The sequence below is a fragment of the Hemibagrus wyckioides genome, linkage group LG22 (genome assembly GCF_019097595.1).
Source record: "Hemibagrus wyckioides isolate EC202008001 linkage group LG22, SWU_Hwy_1.0, whole genome shotgun sequence".
Taxonomy (NCBI): Eukaryota; Metazoa; Chordata; class Actinopteri; order Siluriformes; family Bagridae; genus Hemibagrus; species Hemibagrus wyckioides.
The window spans coordinates 6,514,836-6,534,605 of record NC_080731.1 but is presented as its reverse complement, the minus strand read 5'-3'; the positions used below and the strand labels follow the sequence as shown (position 1 = coordinate 6,534,605).

The 19,770-nt window shown below is 40.7% G+C and overlaps 1 protein-coding gene across 2 annotated transcripts in view; it reads right to left on the bottom strand.

Annotated features, from left to right (window-relative positions):
• tncb (tenascin Cb) overlaps positions 1-17,255 on the bottom strand; it is a 42,282-nt gene extending 25,027 nt beyond the window's left edge. Inside the window, exons 1-8 of one of the 2 annotated variants that reach the window (XM_058374723.1) lie at positions 16,838-17,255; positions 5,386-5,940; positions 3,428-5,206; positions 3,072-3,335; positions 2,846-2,961; positions 1,912-2,065; positions 436-705; positions 93-278 (exon numbers count right to left, since the gene is read on the bottom strand). In XM_058374723.1, coding sequence (XP_058230706.1) covers positions 93-278; positions 436-705; positions 1,912-2,065; positions 2,846-2,961; positions 3,072-3,335; positions 3,428-5,206; positions 5,386-5,857 — 3,241 coding nt within the window. In that variant the 5' untranslated portion in view covers positions 5,858-5,940; positions 16,838-17,255. The remainder of the gene's footprint in view (positions 1-92; positions 279-435; positions 706-1,911; positions 2,066-2,845; positions 2,962-3,071; positions 3,336-3,427; positions 5,207-5,385; positions 5,941-16,837) is intronic. The other variant, XM_058374724.1, reaches the window with a different exon arrangement.
• Positions 17,256-19,770: the final 2,515 nt, after the last annotated feature.

Sequence of the window (19,770 nt, the reverse complement as noted above, 5' to 3'; positions counted from 1 at the left end):
TTTAGAAAACCAAATATGATTTAGAATTATTCAGAAATTCCCAGAAGTATTATATTTTGTGCACAGATAATCTCATCCTCACTAACCCTTACCTGAAATCTTGGCCTGCGTGGTGTCCTCTGGACCTGTAGGGAAGGTCAGCTCCCCGTGTTCCCCTCCAGATAGTGGTCCGTATTTGATGCGGTAGCTGGGAACATTGGCTTGGCTGTTTCTCCACTCCAACGTGATGCTCTCGTCTGTCTGATCTACGGCCCTCAGGTTCGTAGGTGCATCTAGATCTGTTTACATCATATTACATGTTATTTCTCCAGCAACTGCCTGCGGGTGTTAATGCTCCAGAGTCAAGGTTTGTTTGTCTTAGATGAGTAGTTTGGTTATGATCTTATATTTTATTATTTATAATAGCTCATATGCGAAATAAAAGGATGCTCTTACCTGTGGTGAAGGTCTCAAGGACAGGAACGCTAGTCACTTCGCCTCGGCGGGCCATGAGGGACACACTGTACTCTGTGTCAGGATAGAGTTCAGACAGGTGGTACTGGGTGTCGACTGATGACAGTTCCAATGTGCGGCTGTCTGCGGAGCCAGTGATAGGGCCATAGGACACAGAGATGCCATCCACCTGAGCTATGGGCTGGAACCAGGTGATCAGAGCAGTAGTATCCGTTACATCTCGGACATCCACCTGGCTAGGAGCGTCAATCACTGAAACAGAAAAGAAGGAAAATAGTCATCACACATTTGACTACTACTACTATGGGAAAAAAATTACATCGGCATGGTATGCTTTGGGAATTTTGTTGCTTTAAGTGTATATAACACCACTGAATTTAGTTTCATGTTATTTTTACACAGCATAATGTATTCCTATAAAATAAAGTGAGGATCTTCGGAAATGGGGAGTGTTTGTCACATGAGGCACCGTGGTGATGTGAAAGATCACTTTTCCCTGAACTGTAGATAAAGCAGAAATTTTGTGTATCAGCTTGGCACTTGTGGGCAAGCAAAGCTCTTGTCCTCTTGAGGGAGGAACGCTTCTCAAGGAGCTTGAATAGAAGGAGGTAGAACCTTTCTTTCAAAAATCAGTGCTTCCTCTCTGGGAAGTTCCTTATTGGCACATATCTCTGAAATTGAGTGAGAGGCACACTGGGAGATTTGTTCAGCTGGTATCATATGAGCACACAGTAGCCTTCATTATTTTAGCCTATGAATGGAGCCTACTGTTATAATTTAATTAATTGTGTCCCTGCAAGCTTTTTGCTAGGTTTTTTTTAGGTCTTTGAGGCACTTTCCTGAAATTTTATCCTGTAATAATATGCTACGAATGGTTTACTGGTTGGTAGCAGTGACATTAAAAGGGATCACCTCAGTAGAAGCGATGCATTTTACAAGCTAAGCACAAATCATGAAAAGCAAATGGAGCGTATTCCAAAATATCACAAAAGTTAAAGCTTTTCCAGCCAGTCATAAAGGTTTAGGGCAGATTTTGTGCCAGAGAACATTTTGGATTTTGCTGGACTTTGAAAACACATTTTTCATTTAACTAAAAGATTACTGAACTAGATTTTTATATACAGAAATGTATATGGTGACATATATACTAATACTAGTATAGTCTATCCTAGGGACACTGGGCATGAGGCAGGAAAACACACGGGATGGGTTGCCAGTGCGTCTCTAGTCAGCATACACTTACTTATTCACATGTGATTACACATTTTAGCATATCCAATTCATCTACATGCATGTTTTTGGGATGTAGTAGGAAACCAGATAACCTTTTGGAAAATCACAGTTAGAGGCAATGTTACCTGCACCAGTGGGTTACAGAATTTCATAATTATGAAAGAAAACATTTGACCAAAAACCAAAAATAAATAAATTAATACATATATTAAGAGTGCTGCTTACTTGTAACCACATTCTTGCTTGCTGGAGGTCCACGAGTTTTGTTCTTTAATACCTCAAGTTTAACTTCATACTCCTGGCCAGGGCCCAGACCAGATTGCTCAAAGGTAGTCTCCGGTGGAGACAATTCATTCAAAATCTCTCCATTCTCCTCTTTCTGAAATTTAACAACACCATGTAGTCAATGTAAAATGACATGATGTCAATGTCAACTTGTCAAATGAATAATGAAGACAATATTTACTGATGTTAATTTATGTAGTTCATAATTTCAAACAAAACATGTACTGAAAGCAGTACAATGCATCTTTGTGGTACTGGATACAAAATCTTTGTTCTATTTATGTGCATGAGTAACACAAAGAAACCACAAACAGCACCATGGATATGACTCCAGTCTTTGTGGACTCAACAGTCCCATGAAATACAGAGAAATTAGAGAGATCTTGGAAAGTAAACACTTGGGACTTTCAATCGCATCCACTTGGATGTGAGTGCTACACTTCAAAGTGAAGGGTTTGTTTGGCATGGACAGCCTCAAACTTGATGTATGAATAAAGCTGCCAAGTCTGAAAGAATGGAGTATAGGAAGACATGGTTTGCATGTCCTTTTTTTGGAGTTTTCCTAAGCTCTTGAAAAAGAAAAGAATTGTGAAAACAGTGCAAGTCCTGTTGCACATGGTCACCAGAGTTGCCACCAGAAGCTTCTTAGGAGGTTTTGTGGAACAAAACCCTAGACTTTCAGACAGCAGTTTTTGCATATTGGCACCAACTGACTATTTTCCACAGGATACTCATACAGTTTCTCATCTTGAACGGTTACTGGCAGGGCGCTTAATAAATGTGGTATTCCTACCACAGCTTTCAGGGAAATGCTACCATAACCATCCTCATGCTGACATGGCTTGTGGCATGCAATAAGAGGAATTGTACTCACTGTATTTCTGAAGATGAGGTTCCAACCATCAAAGGGGACATTAAGAGGATCCCACTGAACTTCCACCGATGTCTCTCTCACGGCTTTAAACTTAAGACCTTCAGGCTCCGGAAGATCTAACAATGTGGTAATAGGGCAAATGTTACATTTCTCTCCATTGTTTAAAACTGTACAACAGTTCCTAAAATATTTCAAAACTTTGAAAGACCAATAACTGATGACTCACGTGTTGCCACTCTGGCACTCACAGGAATGCTCATCTTGTTATTTAGAACAGCATAGACACTGATTAAATATTCCACGCCAGGCTCCAACTCCCTAATAGTAGCAGACCTTTTTTCACCAGGTACTCGCATATCTAACTCTAAACCACCAGGAGCAGTAGGCATGTAGGTGATTAGGTATTCTGTCACCTCGACTTCATTGACCCATTTCACATCCACGGTCTCTGGAGTGACTTCAGTCACAACAAGGTCCCTTGGTGGGGTGACTGTTGATGGAGAGGACATAAAGGCATGTTTCAGGACTAAGCATTTAATGTGAGGTTGTACTTGTAAAATATAAAAGAATAAACAGACTTACTTTCAGAGCAGTCTTCCCCAGTGAATCCCAAATCACAGATGCACATGCCTTTCAAGCAGTGGCCTTGGTCATTGCAGTTTCCTGGGCAGGTCATCTCTGAGCAGTCAATGCCAGTGTAACCCACATAGCAGACACACTGTCCATTGTCACAATACCCACGATCCAGGCAGTTGTTGGGACACGTTTTTTCACTGCAGTCCTCCCCAGTATATCCTTCGCTGCAAACACACTGACCATTCACACATTGTCCTTGGTTGTGACAGTCGTTAAGACATGTCAATTCACTACAGTCTTCACCGGTAAATCCTTCGCTGCACACACACTGACCATTCACACATTGTCCACGATTGTGACAGTTGTTAAGACATGTCAACTCACTGCAGTCCACCCCAGTAAATCCTTCTCTGCACACACACTGACCATTCACACATTGTCCACGATTGTGACAGTTGTTAAGACATGTCAACTCACTGCAGTCCACCCCAGTAAATCCTTCTCTGCACACACACTGACCATTCACACATTGTCCACGATTGTGACAGTTGTTAAGACATGTCAACTCACTGCAGTCCACCCCAGTAAATCCTTCGCTGCACACACACTGACCATTCACACATTGTCCACGATTGTGACAATTGTTAAGACATGTCAACTCACTGCAGTCCACCCCAGTGAATCCTTCTTTGCACACACACTGACCATTCACACATTGTCCACGATTGTGACAGTTGTTAAGACATGTCAACTCACTGCAGTCCACCCCAGTAAATCCTTCTTTGCACACACACTGACCATTTACACATTGTCCTCGGTTGTGACAGTTGTTAAGGCAAGTCATCTCACTGCAGTCTTCACCTGTGAAGCCAACATGGCAGACACATTTGCCATCCACACATTCACCATGGTCATGACAGTCATTGGGGCATGTTTTGATGCTACAGTCCTCTCCTGCAAAGCCTTGCTTGCAAATGCACTTTCCATCAATACAGCGTCCATGGTTATGACAATCATTGGGACAGGAGAGCTCAGAACAATCATCACCTTGGTATCCAGGATCACATACACATTTCCCATCGACACATTTACCCCTGTCATTGCAATTATCAGGGCATGAGAGGATGCTACAGTCCTCACCTTGGAAGCCAGGATCACAGATACATCTCCCATTGAAGCAGTGGCCTCTCTCGTTGCAGTCATTTGGACATGTAAGCTTGGAGCAGTCTTCTCCGCTATAGCCGAAATTGCAGACACACTGACCATTAACACATATGCCTTTATTGTTACAGTTATCTGGGCAGGTGATCTCCCCACAGTCCTCCCCAGTGAAGCCCTCATCACAGTAGCAGGTCCCGTTGATGCAACGACCACGGTCATAGCAGTCATTAGGACATATAAGCTCTGAGCAGTCAAAGCCCGTCCATGGCTCATTGCACAAGCACTCGCCATCCACACAGCGTCCCCTACCCAGGCAGTTGTTTAAGCAATTGGTTATGGAGCAGTCCTCACCCATGTAACCTTCTGCACATATGCAAGCCCCATCAATGCACTGGCCAAATTCGCCACAATCCACAGGGCACAGCTCAATTCCGCAGTCCTCTCCACCAAAGCCCTCAAAACAGACACATTTCCCATCCACACAGCGGCCTTGATCTTGGCAGAAATTAGGGCAATCTGTCTCAGAGCAGTTGGGCCCTTTCCAGCCGGGCTCACACACACAACTACAGGTTTCAATACTGTAGTTGCCACGACCGTTGCAATATGGCTTGGTAGCGACCTCACCTATGAAACACAAGGCAATCCTAAGGTTAAAATATCAACAGTTAGCTGCAAAAAAAGAATGCTCTTGCATGAGATTACCAACATAAACCACTGACAAGACAATTTAGAATTTGAAGGGCGCCAAGGTCAAAAATGTTACCCTGACACATCTCAGTGGATTCTAATTTAATCATACTTACCTGTAACTTGAGCTCCACAGCAGCCAGCCCCACTGGTACACTGCTCCCTCAGACTAGACACTTCAGCCTCCAACATCTCTAGCCTGTTTAGCAGATCTTTAAGGTCTGGCATTTGGTTATCACACCCACAAGCTTGCTTGGGTATGTTAATTCTGTGTGTGAAGACTATCTGGTTTTCTCCATCCACAGTGTGCTCAATGTGCTGCTCAGACTGGACAGACCTGGGCTTCATTTCTGATCCTCCAGGTGAATCCAGGTCCACAGAACACAAGGATCCGGTTGGGACATTGATGTTGTATACATGGTTGAAGACCACTGGTTGGTCTGGATCAGGTAGGGTTGTGTTCTCGGATTTGGGTGGAGTTAGCGACTCTCTTCTGTGCCTGATCACTTTCCTCAGCAGGCCAGCCATGGAGAGATCCAACAGAATGGCCATAGTGACATAGGCCAGAAGCAGGCCTCGCATCCCCATGATGACTCTCTCACTCTGATGCTTGATTCAGTCAACAGTAGTGTAAAAGAAGGTACTTTTCTTCTTTGACTGGAACTTTAGAACTGAAAATTAAAGACAGAAAAGGGGATATGCAATTTCTTATGTTTTCCATTCTGTAGGATCCTAGGCATGTAGTGAAAGTTACTTGCAAGATTTTGAAACTTAAACATTATTTGCTTTTGCAGTTTGTGCCCAAGAGTACATTTGGGACAGTAAAAAAAAACGGTTAATCTAACACAATTAGGCTATCTGTAAAAAGGCAACTCAATATCTGGTTGCAATAACCCATATTAGTGACATGGTTCACATGGCAAGGGACACAGATTCTCAGCTGCCAACCTTAAGATTTCCCTCTTCTACATTTCCCTCAGGAATTACTTTGGCAATTAAAAATGGAACAGGAATGCATAACCTTGTATTTCATTACCCAATCCTTGACAGTGTTTCCTCTGACACCCTTCTGTAATCACATAGCAGGCAACACCTGCATCTAGGCATCTATTCCCTCTCCTGGATTGACTTAATCCAAGATGACAGATTAATACTGGTATAGAGGATAGATCTGCAGTACTCCCAGTATCATGGCTGGTCAGGGTTCATGCTACACTCAAATATCAGCATTTTCCAACTGCTCTCCTGACAAAAATACAACCTCACATAGAGCTATAATTCTTTTTTGGTAAAAATATAAAAATCAAAGATAAATAATATCTTTCCGGGCTCAGAGAACATAGTTCTTTTATGAGTAATGGTCTGTTGGAAAATTATTTGATATGAATTGGAGAAAGGTGTATATTTTTCATGTTCCTTCTTTTTACAATGTGTTTTTTTTGGGGGGGGGACAAGGAACATGCCTTTCTGCAAAATGTCTGAATGGGAGCATAAACCAGAATTTCCATAATATAGCTGGACATATTCCACACAAGTTCACCAAGTCTTTTTTGAACATTTTATTAGCTCTTTTTATGAACAGTATAATAGATCAATTTAGCATGGTTTTAACCACCTAGTAAAACGTCTAATGCTATGTTATATTGCCAAACCTTCAGAAATAATTAGTATATAGTTCAAGTACAATGATACAACTTTTTTTTTTAGCATTAAACTGACTTCCAATTTTAAGCCAGTCCTAACTTTTAATTTCCAACCAAATTTGCTGTCAAATTCATATCAAATTTGATTGATATACAATATTTCAATATCAAAGGTCATATACTTTTTATAGATTCACATAATCAGAAACCTTCCCTGTGGCATGTGTCCTTCAACTGCAAGCACAGACGAGTGACAGCCTGTTCTATTCACAGCGTGTGAAGTCAGCTGCAGGTAATATGGTCTAAGAGGCAGCGCTTTCTGCAAAGAGCCATCTTGACATGTGATTAGCAGGAATGAGAGGGATCCCACAGCTGCACCACACATCCCTGATTAGAGAGACAAGGATGACTGCCTCTGTGATAGAGAGCTAAAGAATCCTGATGATGGATATTCCTTGCACTCTCAAGGATGTCAGGCACAGCCCCCACCACCTGCGCCTGTTCTACACCTCACCCTATGGAGTAAATCAAACAAAATAGCCAGAACATTGCTTTGTGTCACTACTAGGGTGTATTGTCTAGGTAGATAAGTACCTCCTTAAAATTAAAGCATAACAATTTTAACAAGAATTGAAAGAAGATGAAGCCCAAACACACTCTTTGTGACTGCATTTACCATTCCATTTCCGACCTGAATCTGTTGTCAAAGCTGCTGTATCAATAGACAAATACCACAAAGTAAAAAGGTAGCAAGGATCTTCTTGGAAAAATAAACCCAAAGCCATTCATCTGTGCCAGAAAGGAATTTCTGTGGAAAGTTTTTCAGTGGTCATGAATGAAAAGCAATAGTTGTATTAGTTGTAGTGTTTTTTTTTTATTATTATTATTATTTCCAAAGCTGAAAAACAGACAAAGAAATCCTTCCTTTTTTCAGATCTTCATCAGAACTGAACCATGGCCAGAACATACTTTATAATTACCATTTTCTAACTTCCTGCTTCAAAGTATGTTGGAATTCATGTATTGTATTCGCTAGAGTCGAACTTGGAAGCACATACAGTTAGCACGGTATATTTATATTAGCACAATATATCAGTATTCAGTGTTGTGTTGCTTCTTTACTTTTATGACAGCAGCTGGAAAAGGAAAGACTACCTCCCACAAAGACCAAATGAAAACTTTAATACATCGTTAAGCTTCGGCATAAAAGTTAATTAGATCTAAGCTCTACTGGCCACATTCTGCTGTAATAAAAAAAGATTATTTGCTTAACTTGCAGTTCACTGGGTTCATGAAAGGAATCTAGTTTTATAGTAAATAAGGTGATAAATTGTACTCGGGGAGCGTCATAATATATGAATAATTAACAGTTATGCCAACAGTTTACTATTTCATCAGGTAGTTACTAGCTTTCACCGTGGGGACATAGAGAACGGAGCAGAAAAGTTTATATTGGCTTCGCTAAGTGCAAGATTAAAGAGTTATTGTGTGGATAAAATAAAATCACTCTCAGTGGCATCAGTGTCTCAATAGCTATTATAAAATAGATTGGAATTGCTCAAACAGTTCGTGAAATGGCCAGATGGAAAAGGCCTCATGCATAAATTATCGGATGGGAAATGAAAGTCTGGCGTATGTAATTTGGGCTTAGTCAATGCACCTTGTCTGGGCTTTTTTTTCCTCCCTGGGCTTTTTAATGCACTTCAGCACCGATGTTCATTTCATACCCTTGGTAACTTTTATACACTGTACTTTACGATCTGTATAAATGACTGCATTTATATTAGCATATCCATGTCATATACTAACCAGAGCATTATGAAGATAACCCCAGTCAAATTAATGTTGATTCATTTTCTATAAAAGCTTTTCAGACAGCAGCTTGGTTTATATGAATATGCTCTTCCTAATATACTTTTACAGGAACTTGCATGGTGGACACTACACTGTTGATATGAAGAGGTTTTCTGTAAGGGGATGTTTATTACAGCATACATGGAAGGAGTCTCCAGTATCAGCACTAACACTGAGGTAAATCTCTAACATATTATATTTTCTGACTATTTTTTTTCTTATTTACCTTAAGGAAGGGATTAAAGAGAGACTGGTGAGTGAATAACTCTTTATAGCTGTTAAAATGTAAGTGATGAACACATTTCACAGATGTTCCATAATATGAAATATAACTATAAATAAAAATAATGTGTCATTCTTTAATGAATGCAAATGGAATACAATGAATAATACATTTCGGTATATGTTGTTATTGTAAAATCATAGCACCCCATTCCATTGTTGATTATTTTCTTCTAACTACACAGCCACCCTGTCTGTTTTTTTAGTCCTTACATTTATATATCTACATATAAGTAAGGAACTGATTTTATTTCAAGCATTTCTATCCAGCTGGAATGAAATTATTTTGTAAATGCACTTTCCCTCAGTGATTGTTTTTCTGGAGCCCATCTTACAGAAAGTGACCTGTTTTGTGCAGCGCAGTTTTCTAATTTGTTCTGGGAGGCTGATGATTGATGATATGGCTTTCCACTCTCGAAGTAATTACATACCTCAGGTGAGAACTAGTGGCTACTGAAATACTGATATACTGCACTACAACTCAATCGTATTGGTACTTATACAAAAAGTGGAATTGTCCATACACAGATGCTTAGCAATACAGGATTCAATCTTTATTAAATACAAAGTCTGATTTTAAATGCCGTGTTTTTGTAACTGCAACTGTAAAGAATGTTATCATTATCATTCTTGATTATTAAATAAAATAACCCAGAGACACCATCGTAGCCACTCGGAGATGCAGCCCTTTAAAATGCAACAGCGTATTTAATGTGACAGATCATCCTACTGTATAAAATACTGTAGCTATTCAGTTATGTGGAACATCAACCCCACGCTGTGTTACAGCAAAGCGTCACAACACTTTGTGTCTGAAATCGTCAAGCTCGCTTGGTTTTGTAGGTCAGCCATGATAGAACGTCTCTTCTCTTAATGTGGGTCACAGGCAGTGCTGAATGAACTGGTAATGTCTGGAGATTTTAGTCACCTTGAGAGATACAGATTGATACAGATTCACTGACACTGACTGTAAAAGCATGAAAAAGTCAAGGCTACAGAAATGTCTCTCCCAAAGTGGGTGTTTATGCCATAGACACCACCACAGGGAACATAAAATGAATGAGTTTCTGAAGCAGTCAAGGTCAAGTTTAAGCACAGGGGCTGCAAAGTCTAGTTTGGTGACAGAACTGAAACTGGACAAATCATAATGAAAAGGTCGTTGAGATATGAGAAACCTACTTAGCTGTCCCAAGAAAACCAGTTTTATTGATCTGCCAACCTGGAAGGTCACAATCAGAGACAGAGTGCTGCTGAGGATAGCACTATGATTGCGTCTCCTAATCATCAAACAAAGAGATGGATTTCCAAGCTAGCTCATAAGGCTGTCTGCCTGTGTGTGTGTTTGGATCGATGACCCAGCGAGCAGCACTTGCTCATATTATCGGCTCATAAATGGATTTTCAAGTTGTCACTCACCTGAGAAATGAGCATGGACATCCTATAGCAGGGTTCTTTCCCTTTTTTTTTCTTTCCATTTTTCTTCACTTTTCCTTTATTTATACTTTCTCAATTATTTTTCCACTGTCTGCCTGGTAGTCTTTTCTTCTCTTTCTTTGCATATTACTTGAATATTTTCTTTGTTCTGTCAACATGGAGCAGTTTAAAATGAAATATATTGGCTGTAAGAAATAAATGCAGAAAGAAATAAACGAACGCTGAGATATTGTTGGTTTTCTGAGCCTTAGCTTATGGGTTGCAACAGTTCACTGGCTCCAAATAAGTCTTTTCAGAGCGGGTGCCAATTCTTTCTTGGCTCTTTATTTTTATTTGGCTCAACGTTCTACAGAAAAAGCATTCATTTAAACATTGGCAAGAGTCCAGACACCAGATCGAAGCAAATGAATATCTCTGGTGATGATAATCATGCATAAGCGCATACACACACTGAACTACCCCCAAATACAGAAGCTTTCAAAGCTTTTAAATGAGTAATTAAAGATTTGAAAGATTAAATGAACGATGGTTCCCTGGCTTGAAGTAAAAATCAGTGAGCTACAGTAAAAAAAAATCAACATCAAATGTTATGAATTCCAGTCGAATGCAATTATAATAAACCGACTCAGTTCAATGTCAGAATTTCACAACAAATCAAACCTTTTTTGTTTTGCTAATCTAATTTTACAAAAATGACAAGCCACAGAGAGCGACTACAGTTTACAAACATTACACTATTTTCTTACACCACAGATAATTCCCTGGAGGTTAAAGTACATTTTCCGTCTTCTCAGTAACTGAAGTGGCTGATTTTCATGCCAGCCAAGCCCCATTTATAGAGCTTTAATGATGCTGGAGGCTCAGATGGCATCGATAAGCAGGTTGGTGTGTGTGTGCATGTGATAAGAGGGTGGGTGTGTGGAGAAAAAGCTGCGTTCACACTGCTCTGAGAGGTCTAGCAGATCGCTGACATCACGCCGTTTTACAACAGAAGCGGTAAAGCTACGCTAAGTAGATTGGGGCTTGAGTGACTTTGTGAAGGAAATGGAAAGTTCGACTTAGGACTGAGAAAGTTAAGAAGGCTAAATAATAGCTTTGCTAAAGGGAAGGCAGTCGAAGTGAATCCAGATGCCTTGACGTCTGGATCTGATGGCGTTTCAACATCAGCACTTAAGCGATTTGACCGACGCCAGGACTCTGCTTTATCGTTCTGTCTAGTCATCCAACAAACATTCTGACAAGCTGGATATCAAGACATGTTGCAGTCTGTGGTCTGTCATTTGCAGTCAAACTATCTGGAGCCAAGCTGCAAATCAACTTAAACTTAATCATGAAACGGATACAATTGACACTAACCATGACCCTGGGATTGAGATTAACCTTTCCTGACCTGAGACCCATGTGCACCTTAAATTCATCCCATATGGTATAATTAGAGAGGGACATTTGTTACACGGAGTCTGGTTTTACCCTAAAAGCCATGGTGACCTGATGTTTATTAGCCTGACCCCTGGAGAAACCAGAATAGCAGTCCTCAGATGTTCTGTTTACAACACAATATTCCCATTCCCCCTATTTTCAAAAAACTCTAAACAGAACAGCCTTTATAATTCCTGTTCCTGTTGCTTTTATTAACAACCCATAGCAGTGAGCTTAAAAAACTTTCTCTAATTCGATTGATAAATGCTGTTAGCTAGGGTTTATACTCGAGAGCGATGAATACTAAAAGGGAAGAAAACGTTTCTGATTGGACGACTGCTAGAGGATCAGGTTACTCTGGGAGGTGAAGTCAAATTTCTGCTGAAAGCAGGAGTATACACAATTATACTTCAAGGGTCGTATTCATAGCTAAGATAAGCATGCTTAGTGCGTAATATTACACATTCTGCAAAATTTTCTAAGGCCTGCACTAGGTTTCTATTAGATGTTTATTTTCTATTGCCATCTTTTCATCTCTTTATCATCATATTCACCCTTAATTCCTGTTTAAACATTAACATTTACTACTCATCTGTTCATTCAACAGCAAAGAAAAAATGTCTTTGCTTCTTTAGTCTGGAAAACCCTTTCTCAGCAACTTCTATTGAATTGAAATCTTGCAGGGATCCTTGAAGGCAAAGCATTACTCACAAATGGATTCCGTAATCAGATGATTTGTGTTACCGCTTTTTCTAAACTTTCCCTGAATAAATATTGACATCATTTTTGGATCACAGACACAAACTCTGAATGGGGCCTGAAGTGATTGCCAGATATCCAAATTTCATCACAGCATTACACAAAAATTAAAGTGAAGTAAAATTCCCTCTCCCGTGGATTCCTCCAGCTCTTCACTCTTGCCAAAATGATGATTGAAGGAAGCCGCATTACTTCCTGCACACGTCAGAAGTGAAGAATCTGCTGTTCAGCACTTACAGATAATGGAGCGTTCACTCTCAGTTTGAGACTAGTGGACAAACGCTTCACTAATCTGCATCCACAGCTGCGTCTGTTCGTTTCAGAGCTGGAGGACTTTCTCTGTCCTTGGTCCTGGTTCTGCTTCTTTGAGCTGTATGGCAGTAAAAGCCAATGACTCTAGCATGTACACAATTCAGTCTATGGAGCAGCACATACACCATGGTGAAAGTGTTGAGTGTACAAGTCAGATTAGACTTCTTGGTGGACTTTAAACTCATAATAAAAAACACATGATGCTCTATATGTCAGTATTATGACAATTTTAGGGTTATTCAAGGACATTATCCATTTTGCCAGCTGATATGTGTCTGGGAAAACCCAGAAGACCAGAATTAACTTTACTGCCGCCATCCTGACAGGAAAACACCCGTTTTCCAGCAGCTGGAATGTTGGCTGTAGGGTAAGCACATCTGTTTTGCCTTCTGTAGCAAAGGCACGAAGATTGACGTACTTCAAGGCAGAGAACTCTGTCCTCTTGGGTCAATGAACGGGAGGTCATGAGTTCAAATGCCAGCACTGCCAGGTTGCCCCTGCTGGCCCTCAAGCCAGACCCTTAACCCTCAACTTCTCAGATGGATTACACGAGATAAATGTCACTCTGTATAATACCATCTTCCAAATGTCATCAATGTAGAAGTAAACTCTGAGCGACAGGTCGAACTGTCCTCCGATTAATCCTTTGAACATTTCCAGACTAAACTGTCTGCTGCTTTTTGTCCTGGTCATGTAATGGTGCACATTCCTGTTCGAGGAATCACTGGCGCTGACTCAGACATGTGTGCTCATCTACTGGATCTCAGCAGAACAGACACGCAGTATAAAGAGCTCTGAGTCGACGGCTTTTCGCTAGACCTCTTGCATTAGCATCAGACAGACATTAAAACCATCTGGAGTTTCACTCATCAGAGTGTTGGCGGAAATCTTTGTTCATGGAATCTCATGAATCATTTAGAGTGACTTTGTGGCTAATTTCAGAGGAAAAAAGTGATTATTTATAGATTTCTAGTCCATCTAACATGACCTGATCTAAGATGGCCATGATCTAAGCAGTGATTTGTACAACAAAGGCTTGGATACCATCATGTGAAGTTAAGACTCAACAGTTTTTCATTAGCAGAAAGTTCTCTGAATATTAAGAACTTCTGGTCCATTCTAGTTCACAACATTTTTAATTATAAGGACGTTTACATTAATATTTCTACAATGTTAATAATAATAAAATTCTGTTTGAGCAACATTTTAATAACCTTTGTTAAGCAAACCATCATTACACAGATGTTGCTAGAACACTTTAGGAACATTACTCATTGAAACATTACATCACATCCTTCTTAGAACCTGTTAGAACCTACTTCAGACTTTCTAATAAAATAATGGCACCATTGCAGATGTCTTGAATCAGAGACCGGAATGTGACATGTTCGAAAAACACCACGAGGTTCTATCTAGCATCTAACAAACCTTTGCTGAGAACCTCACTTTGAGAGAACACTTGAAGGTTCTGTGTAGAACTACTCCTACTCATTTTGGATGCTAGATGGAACATTAACATTTGGTAATTGCAGAAAAAAGCAAATGTCTAGCAACTAATAGGGTTCTTCTGGAAGACCCCATTTTATGTAGAACCCTACATCAGATCATCCTTTTGTGTGTCTAGCATCAAATGGCATCAAATATTCCTTCTGGAAGAACCTTTGAATGCTCTGGTGCTAGATAGAACCTTATAATTTGGTATTTTGGTAGTTTCTGAAGAAAAAAAATCCATTCTTTCTAGCATACAAAATGGTTCTCTGGCATGGTTCTCTGGAAGAAATTATAGGTTCTAGATAGAACTCTACATCTGATGGTCATTTTGGATGCTAGACAGAAATAATTTGGTTTCTGTCTAGCATCCAAAGGGGTTCTCTGGTAGAGGTTTCCCTCTGGAAATACCATTCATGGTTCCTCATAGATCTCCTACATCAGATGATCCATCTGAATGCTTATAATTTAGTGTTTGATTTTTTCCCAGAAAACAAAACAAACAAACAAAAACCCCACAAATTATAGGGTTCTATATAATCATATAATATAAACCTCTGGTATATCCTTCATGGAGAGTCCTTGAAGGTTCTATGTAGAACTCTCTGTTTAGCTACAGGTTCTTCAAGGGTTCTTTGATGGTTGAGATTTCTATTACGGTAAGGACAAACTGAAATAGGGTTTTGGATTGAACCTTTTTCCTCAAAAGTGTATCTTTGTGTAAAAATATATAGTGTAAGCTTCAGTGTTTAGTACAAATAGAGATTTATCTAATTTCCCCATGATCCTCTACGGGTATGTTCATATAACTAAAACTGAATAAAGATGTACTATTTCGGTAACCTCACTGACATTTTTATTTCAACACTCCAGATTATTTCTTTTTCTTTTTTCTTTTCTTTTTTTTCACTCTGCCTAATATTCATCAGCTTGGCCAACGCTCTGATCCTAGCAGCTGTTGAAACAAAGCCTGCTTTCCCATTCATCTGTACCCAGTGTCAGTGAATGTCCTGAACATAGCACCAATAAAACATTTACAGTCTGTTCCCGTGTCTGGGAAATGCCACTGGCTGGCAGGCTGGCAGTCATAATCGAAACCCTAATCATTAGATCTGAGAAGTCGAGTGGCAATAATGACAAAACAGCAACACTAGATAGGCATGTGCTGTGCATTCAGCTATACATAATAAAGAAAGACTCTATTATGAGCTGATACGGGTCAAAGATTCCCTTTTTGAAATGTTTTCAAAAGAAAAAGTCCAAAACATATGAACATGGGTAAGTATTGAATGACATGATAATTATATCATGACACGCTTTCTTACGACAAACCGGTAAAAAAATATCTATGTGTGTGTGTGTGTGTGTGTGTGTAGGTTCTAAAGTAATCTCCATTCACAGATTTTTACCACCAATTTTAACTCTTTTTTTTTAGTCTATATATCTTCTATATAAGAGGGAAAGGATATACTTTCTATATATCTATGAAGAGTATACAGTGTATAATCTCTATCTCTGTTTGTTTTCATACTTTCATCATTTATAACCTTCATCTTTTGACTCATACACAGAACTGACATTAAAAAAGATCGAATTGAATGTTAGAAAATGTATAGAATGTGTGTTTGTCTATGTGAGCAGCGCTACATATGAATAGCAAGTGATGACAATCTGTCTCTTTAAAAAGGAACCCGGAGATCCTGGGGGTCTCTGTCAGAACCCCCGCCCCTTCTCTCTCTCTCTCTCTCTCTCTTTCTCTCTCTCTCTCTGTCACTCTCTCTCTCTCTCTTTCATAGAGTCACACACAGAGGAACGAACACCCTCTCCTCAGACGAATCTTTCCCATAACGATGCCCTAAGCAGGCAGCACACTCGCACTCGTACTGTCTTATTGCCGTGAAAGGATGTGAGAGGAGAAGTGGAATCTGACGCCCGCTGTTTACCGGGATTTGAAAGAAGACTAAATAACAGTGCTAACACTAACCAGCTGACACTTTCCTGGCATGGATGAGCAGCAGAGAAAAATCCAGATGCAGATATCCTGGCAGGTAATATGCACTGGCTAACCCCAAGTGAACACAGTGCATGCACTGGCTCTAAACAAAAAAAAAAAATCAAACAAACTACAAACGAAAATTCCCTTATATCTTCTAGGCACATCCAAGTACATCACTCAACCATCAATAAGTGCAATATATGTATAAAAACCCCTAATACCTATACATGCTGTAAGTTTTTTTTGCCTCCTATGTAGTCACTGTATCATTTAAAACAAAATGCCAATACATCATGTAACAGCAAAGTCTGAAAATTGACCATTTTAGTTCCCAGCACAACTCTTACAGGTCGACAGAAATGTCAGGAGCTCTGCTCTTACCTTAGTGTCTGAAAGGATGCGCTCTTCTTTATTCTACTATGTGCCACTCCAAACTTCAAATCTCTGCAAAGCTTCTTTTTGTGACTTTTTTTTTCTCTGAGCTGTCTTTTTTTCCCTAGAGAGATGCAAGTTGTGTCATTTCTCTCTCTCTCTCTCTCTCTCTCTCTCTCTTACTCACTCTCTCTCTCTCTTTTTTCCCCTCTCAGCAGTAGTGATCCACGGAGGCAGGGAGCCTGCTGGCGCTGCAGCCAGAGAGAGGGAGCCACTGAAAGAGAGAGAGGGGGGGAGAAGTCCCTTTCTCTTAAACAGTAGACACTTTGCGGTCAGACCCCACTCCCACCTACCATTCTTATATACCCCCCCTCCGCTTTCTCCTCTCCCTCCTTCTTTCTCCCTCTCTCTCTCTCTCTCTCTCTCTCTCTGTGGAAGCTGGAGAACTGAAACGGGATGCCTCTAGGCTGAGCCGCATGAGAGAGAGTCAGAGAGGGTGTGTGAGAAAAAAAAAAACGAGTGTGGGGGGTGAGAGAGAAAGATTTTCGGGAGATGGAGAGCTAGTGCGAGACGGAAAGTGCGTGAGAGAAAAAGTATAATGGGAGAGAAAGGCTATGTGAGAAAAGAAAAAGAGAGAGAGAGGGCTTGTGTGGATGTGTGTGTGTGTGTGTGACAGAGAGAGAGAGAGAGAGAGAGAGAGCATTAAGCTACAAAGTAGAGCAGCAAATGGTGGGAGGAAGAGACCCAAGGCTGCATTAACATACATTTCAGGATTAGAATAAACGAGGGGTGAAAAGAAAAACGAGATTGTCTATGTGTTCGATGACGGTGATGACACCACCAATGACAGGATTTGCATGCCAATCAGCATAATCCCACTTCCAACAGCTCAATGTGAAAAAAAAATATAACAAAAAAGTCATTTTAGTCAAGGTAGCTGTTCCAGAAAGCTGCACTGTTTCTACATTAGAAGGGATGGATCGCAGCTTTCTGGTGCGCTTCTGCAAACACACAGCACTTAATCAGAGTTCTGAAACCTTTCCAGTATCACACACACACACACACACACTGCAGGTAGAACGGAACCCCAAACCATGCTGGCTTCAATTACCATCCCACGCGGTGCCCCCGCATTTCTAGTAAACAGGATCCCCGGTTGAAATAAACTCACTCTAACAAAGACGCCCCACACTCTCGGTTCTAAGCCGCAAAGCAGAAATGCCCTTCAAAGATTTCCAATGAGCCTCATCAGCTCTGGAGATGATGACACTCTTTGGGTGGGGGAAATCTGACCCCGGGTGCTTTTCATTGCCTGGAATGGGGGGTTGTGGAAACCAGGAGGGCTTTCCCCAAGGGAAGAATTGGAAATGTGCTCTGTGATGAGGGAGATCCAGCTTGATCAAAACAGGCTTGATGGGTCACGCGTTGCTGCTGATGCACACCATCCATGTGGGATATTAATCTGGGATTCGTTTTGGATGAGAAACCGGGACACTGATGGAATTCACATCACTCGTCTATCAAGTGGCGCAAAACCTTCTGTACGTTAAAGGTTTAATTTGTATCAACACCAAACCGAAAAATATAACAAGTTTTTTTAAAAAGCTGCATCCTCTCATCCTGTATTAGTGTTGCTAAACCCACACTCTCATAATAAGCCATGTCTTCTGCTTATGGCCAAAATAAATCACAGCAAATAAAGAACTAGACAGTGTTCCTAAAGTCAATCGCTTCACACCACAGTAGAAGAAACAATGACTGGTTGTTATTCTGTGTGTGTTTGTGTGACTGGGTGTCTTCAAGCGGAGGTAGACAAGTTCCCTGGCCTCATAAGAACACACTGCAGCTCTTTCCATCTGTTCCGCCTCTCACCCTTCTCTCACACGTTCTCTCTGCCTTCGTCCTTCACGAGGAACCGCGTTTGAGGAAACATGTGCCTGAGTTCGTCAAGCTTTCCCATGATTCAGGCATTCAGAGAAAGACATATCCTGTAGTCCTGATTTCCCAAATGACAACGTTGCTCACCTCCTCCTTCTCCTGTTTTCCTCATACACGTCTCTAGCAGGTGATCCAGGTCTATTCACTGCAGCCCTGACAGATAATGTGTTTTTTTTTTTTTACAGCAAGACTAGGTGTGAGCTTTGCTTCTCAACTGCTGAGACCTGATTTTCTAAATTCAACAGTTTTCCTAATGGCTTTGAAAGCAAAATCGTTGATCCCAAAGCAACAGGCCATTATGCAACCATATGTTTGCGATGCACTTTAGCAAAACAATTACTATGCTTACTTTTTTTCTACATTGCACTGGCCATAACAAAGACCCATCTACAGGTATGTGTCTAAGGGAGAAAAAAAAAGGTTGTTGAGTTCAGGCAGTACTTTTTCCTCCCTGTAATTGGTAGCAGTCCACTGAAAGAAAAGCACAAGGGCTCGACAGGTAGCAAGACACTCTCTGTCAGCGCTAGTGGGATCTAATTATAGGAGGAAGTGGCTCCTGCCTATGGCATAGTCGAGTGTCAGGAGCTGCAAGACTGCAATAAGAGAACAGAGGACTGGAGGGACGTGGCCTCATCTCGCAGGCACTCCGGTGACCTGCACAGACCTGTTTACCTCATTAAAAATGAATTCCCAGGTAATATTGGCATTTCTCCAACCTCCCTTCTTCCCGTTTCAGCCTTGCGGTCATCCATTATGCAGCAGGGAGCCAGAGTCGGGTGGGTTAACACAAGAAAGGTCATTTGGCCAGTTTGGCTACAGAAACCGTCACTTCCTGCCGTATTTATTACCTGACTGTTGGCTCATGTGCACAGTTTTTAACACTAATGGTCTGTTTAAAGTGTAAAGTCTGCAGACGAAGTAAAAATCGACTCTCGGCAAACCAGGGCCATGCCTTCAGTGAGTTAAAGGAAGGAAAAGCGATTTATTGGGGATTTGCTTTTCAT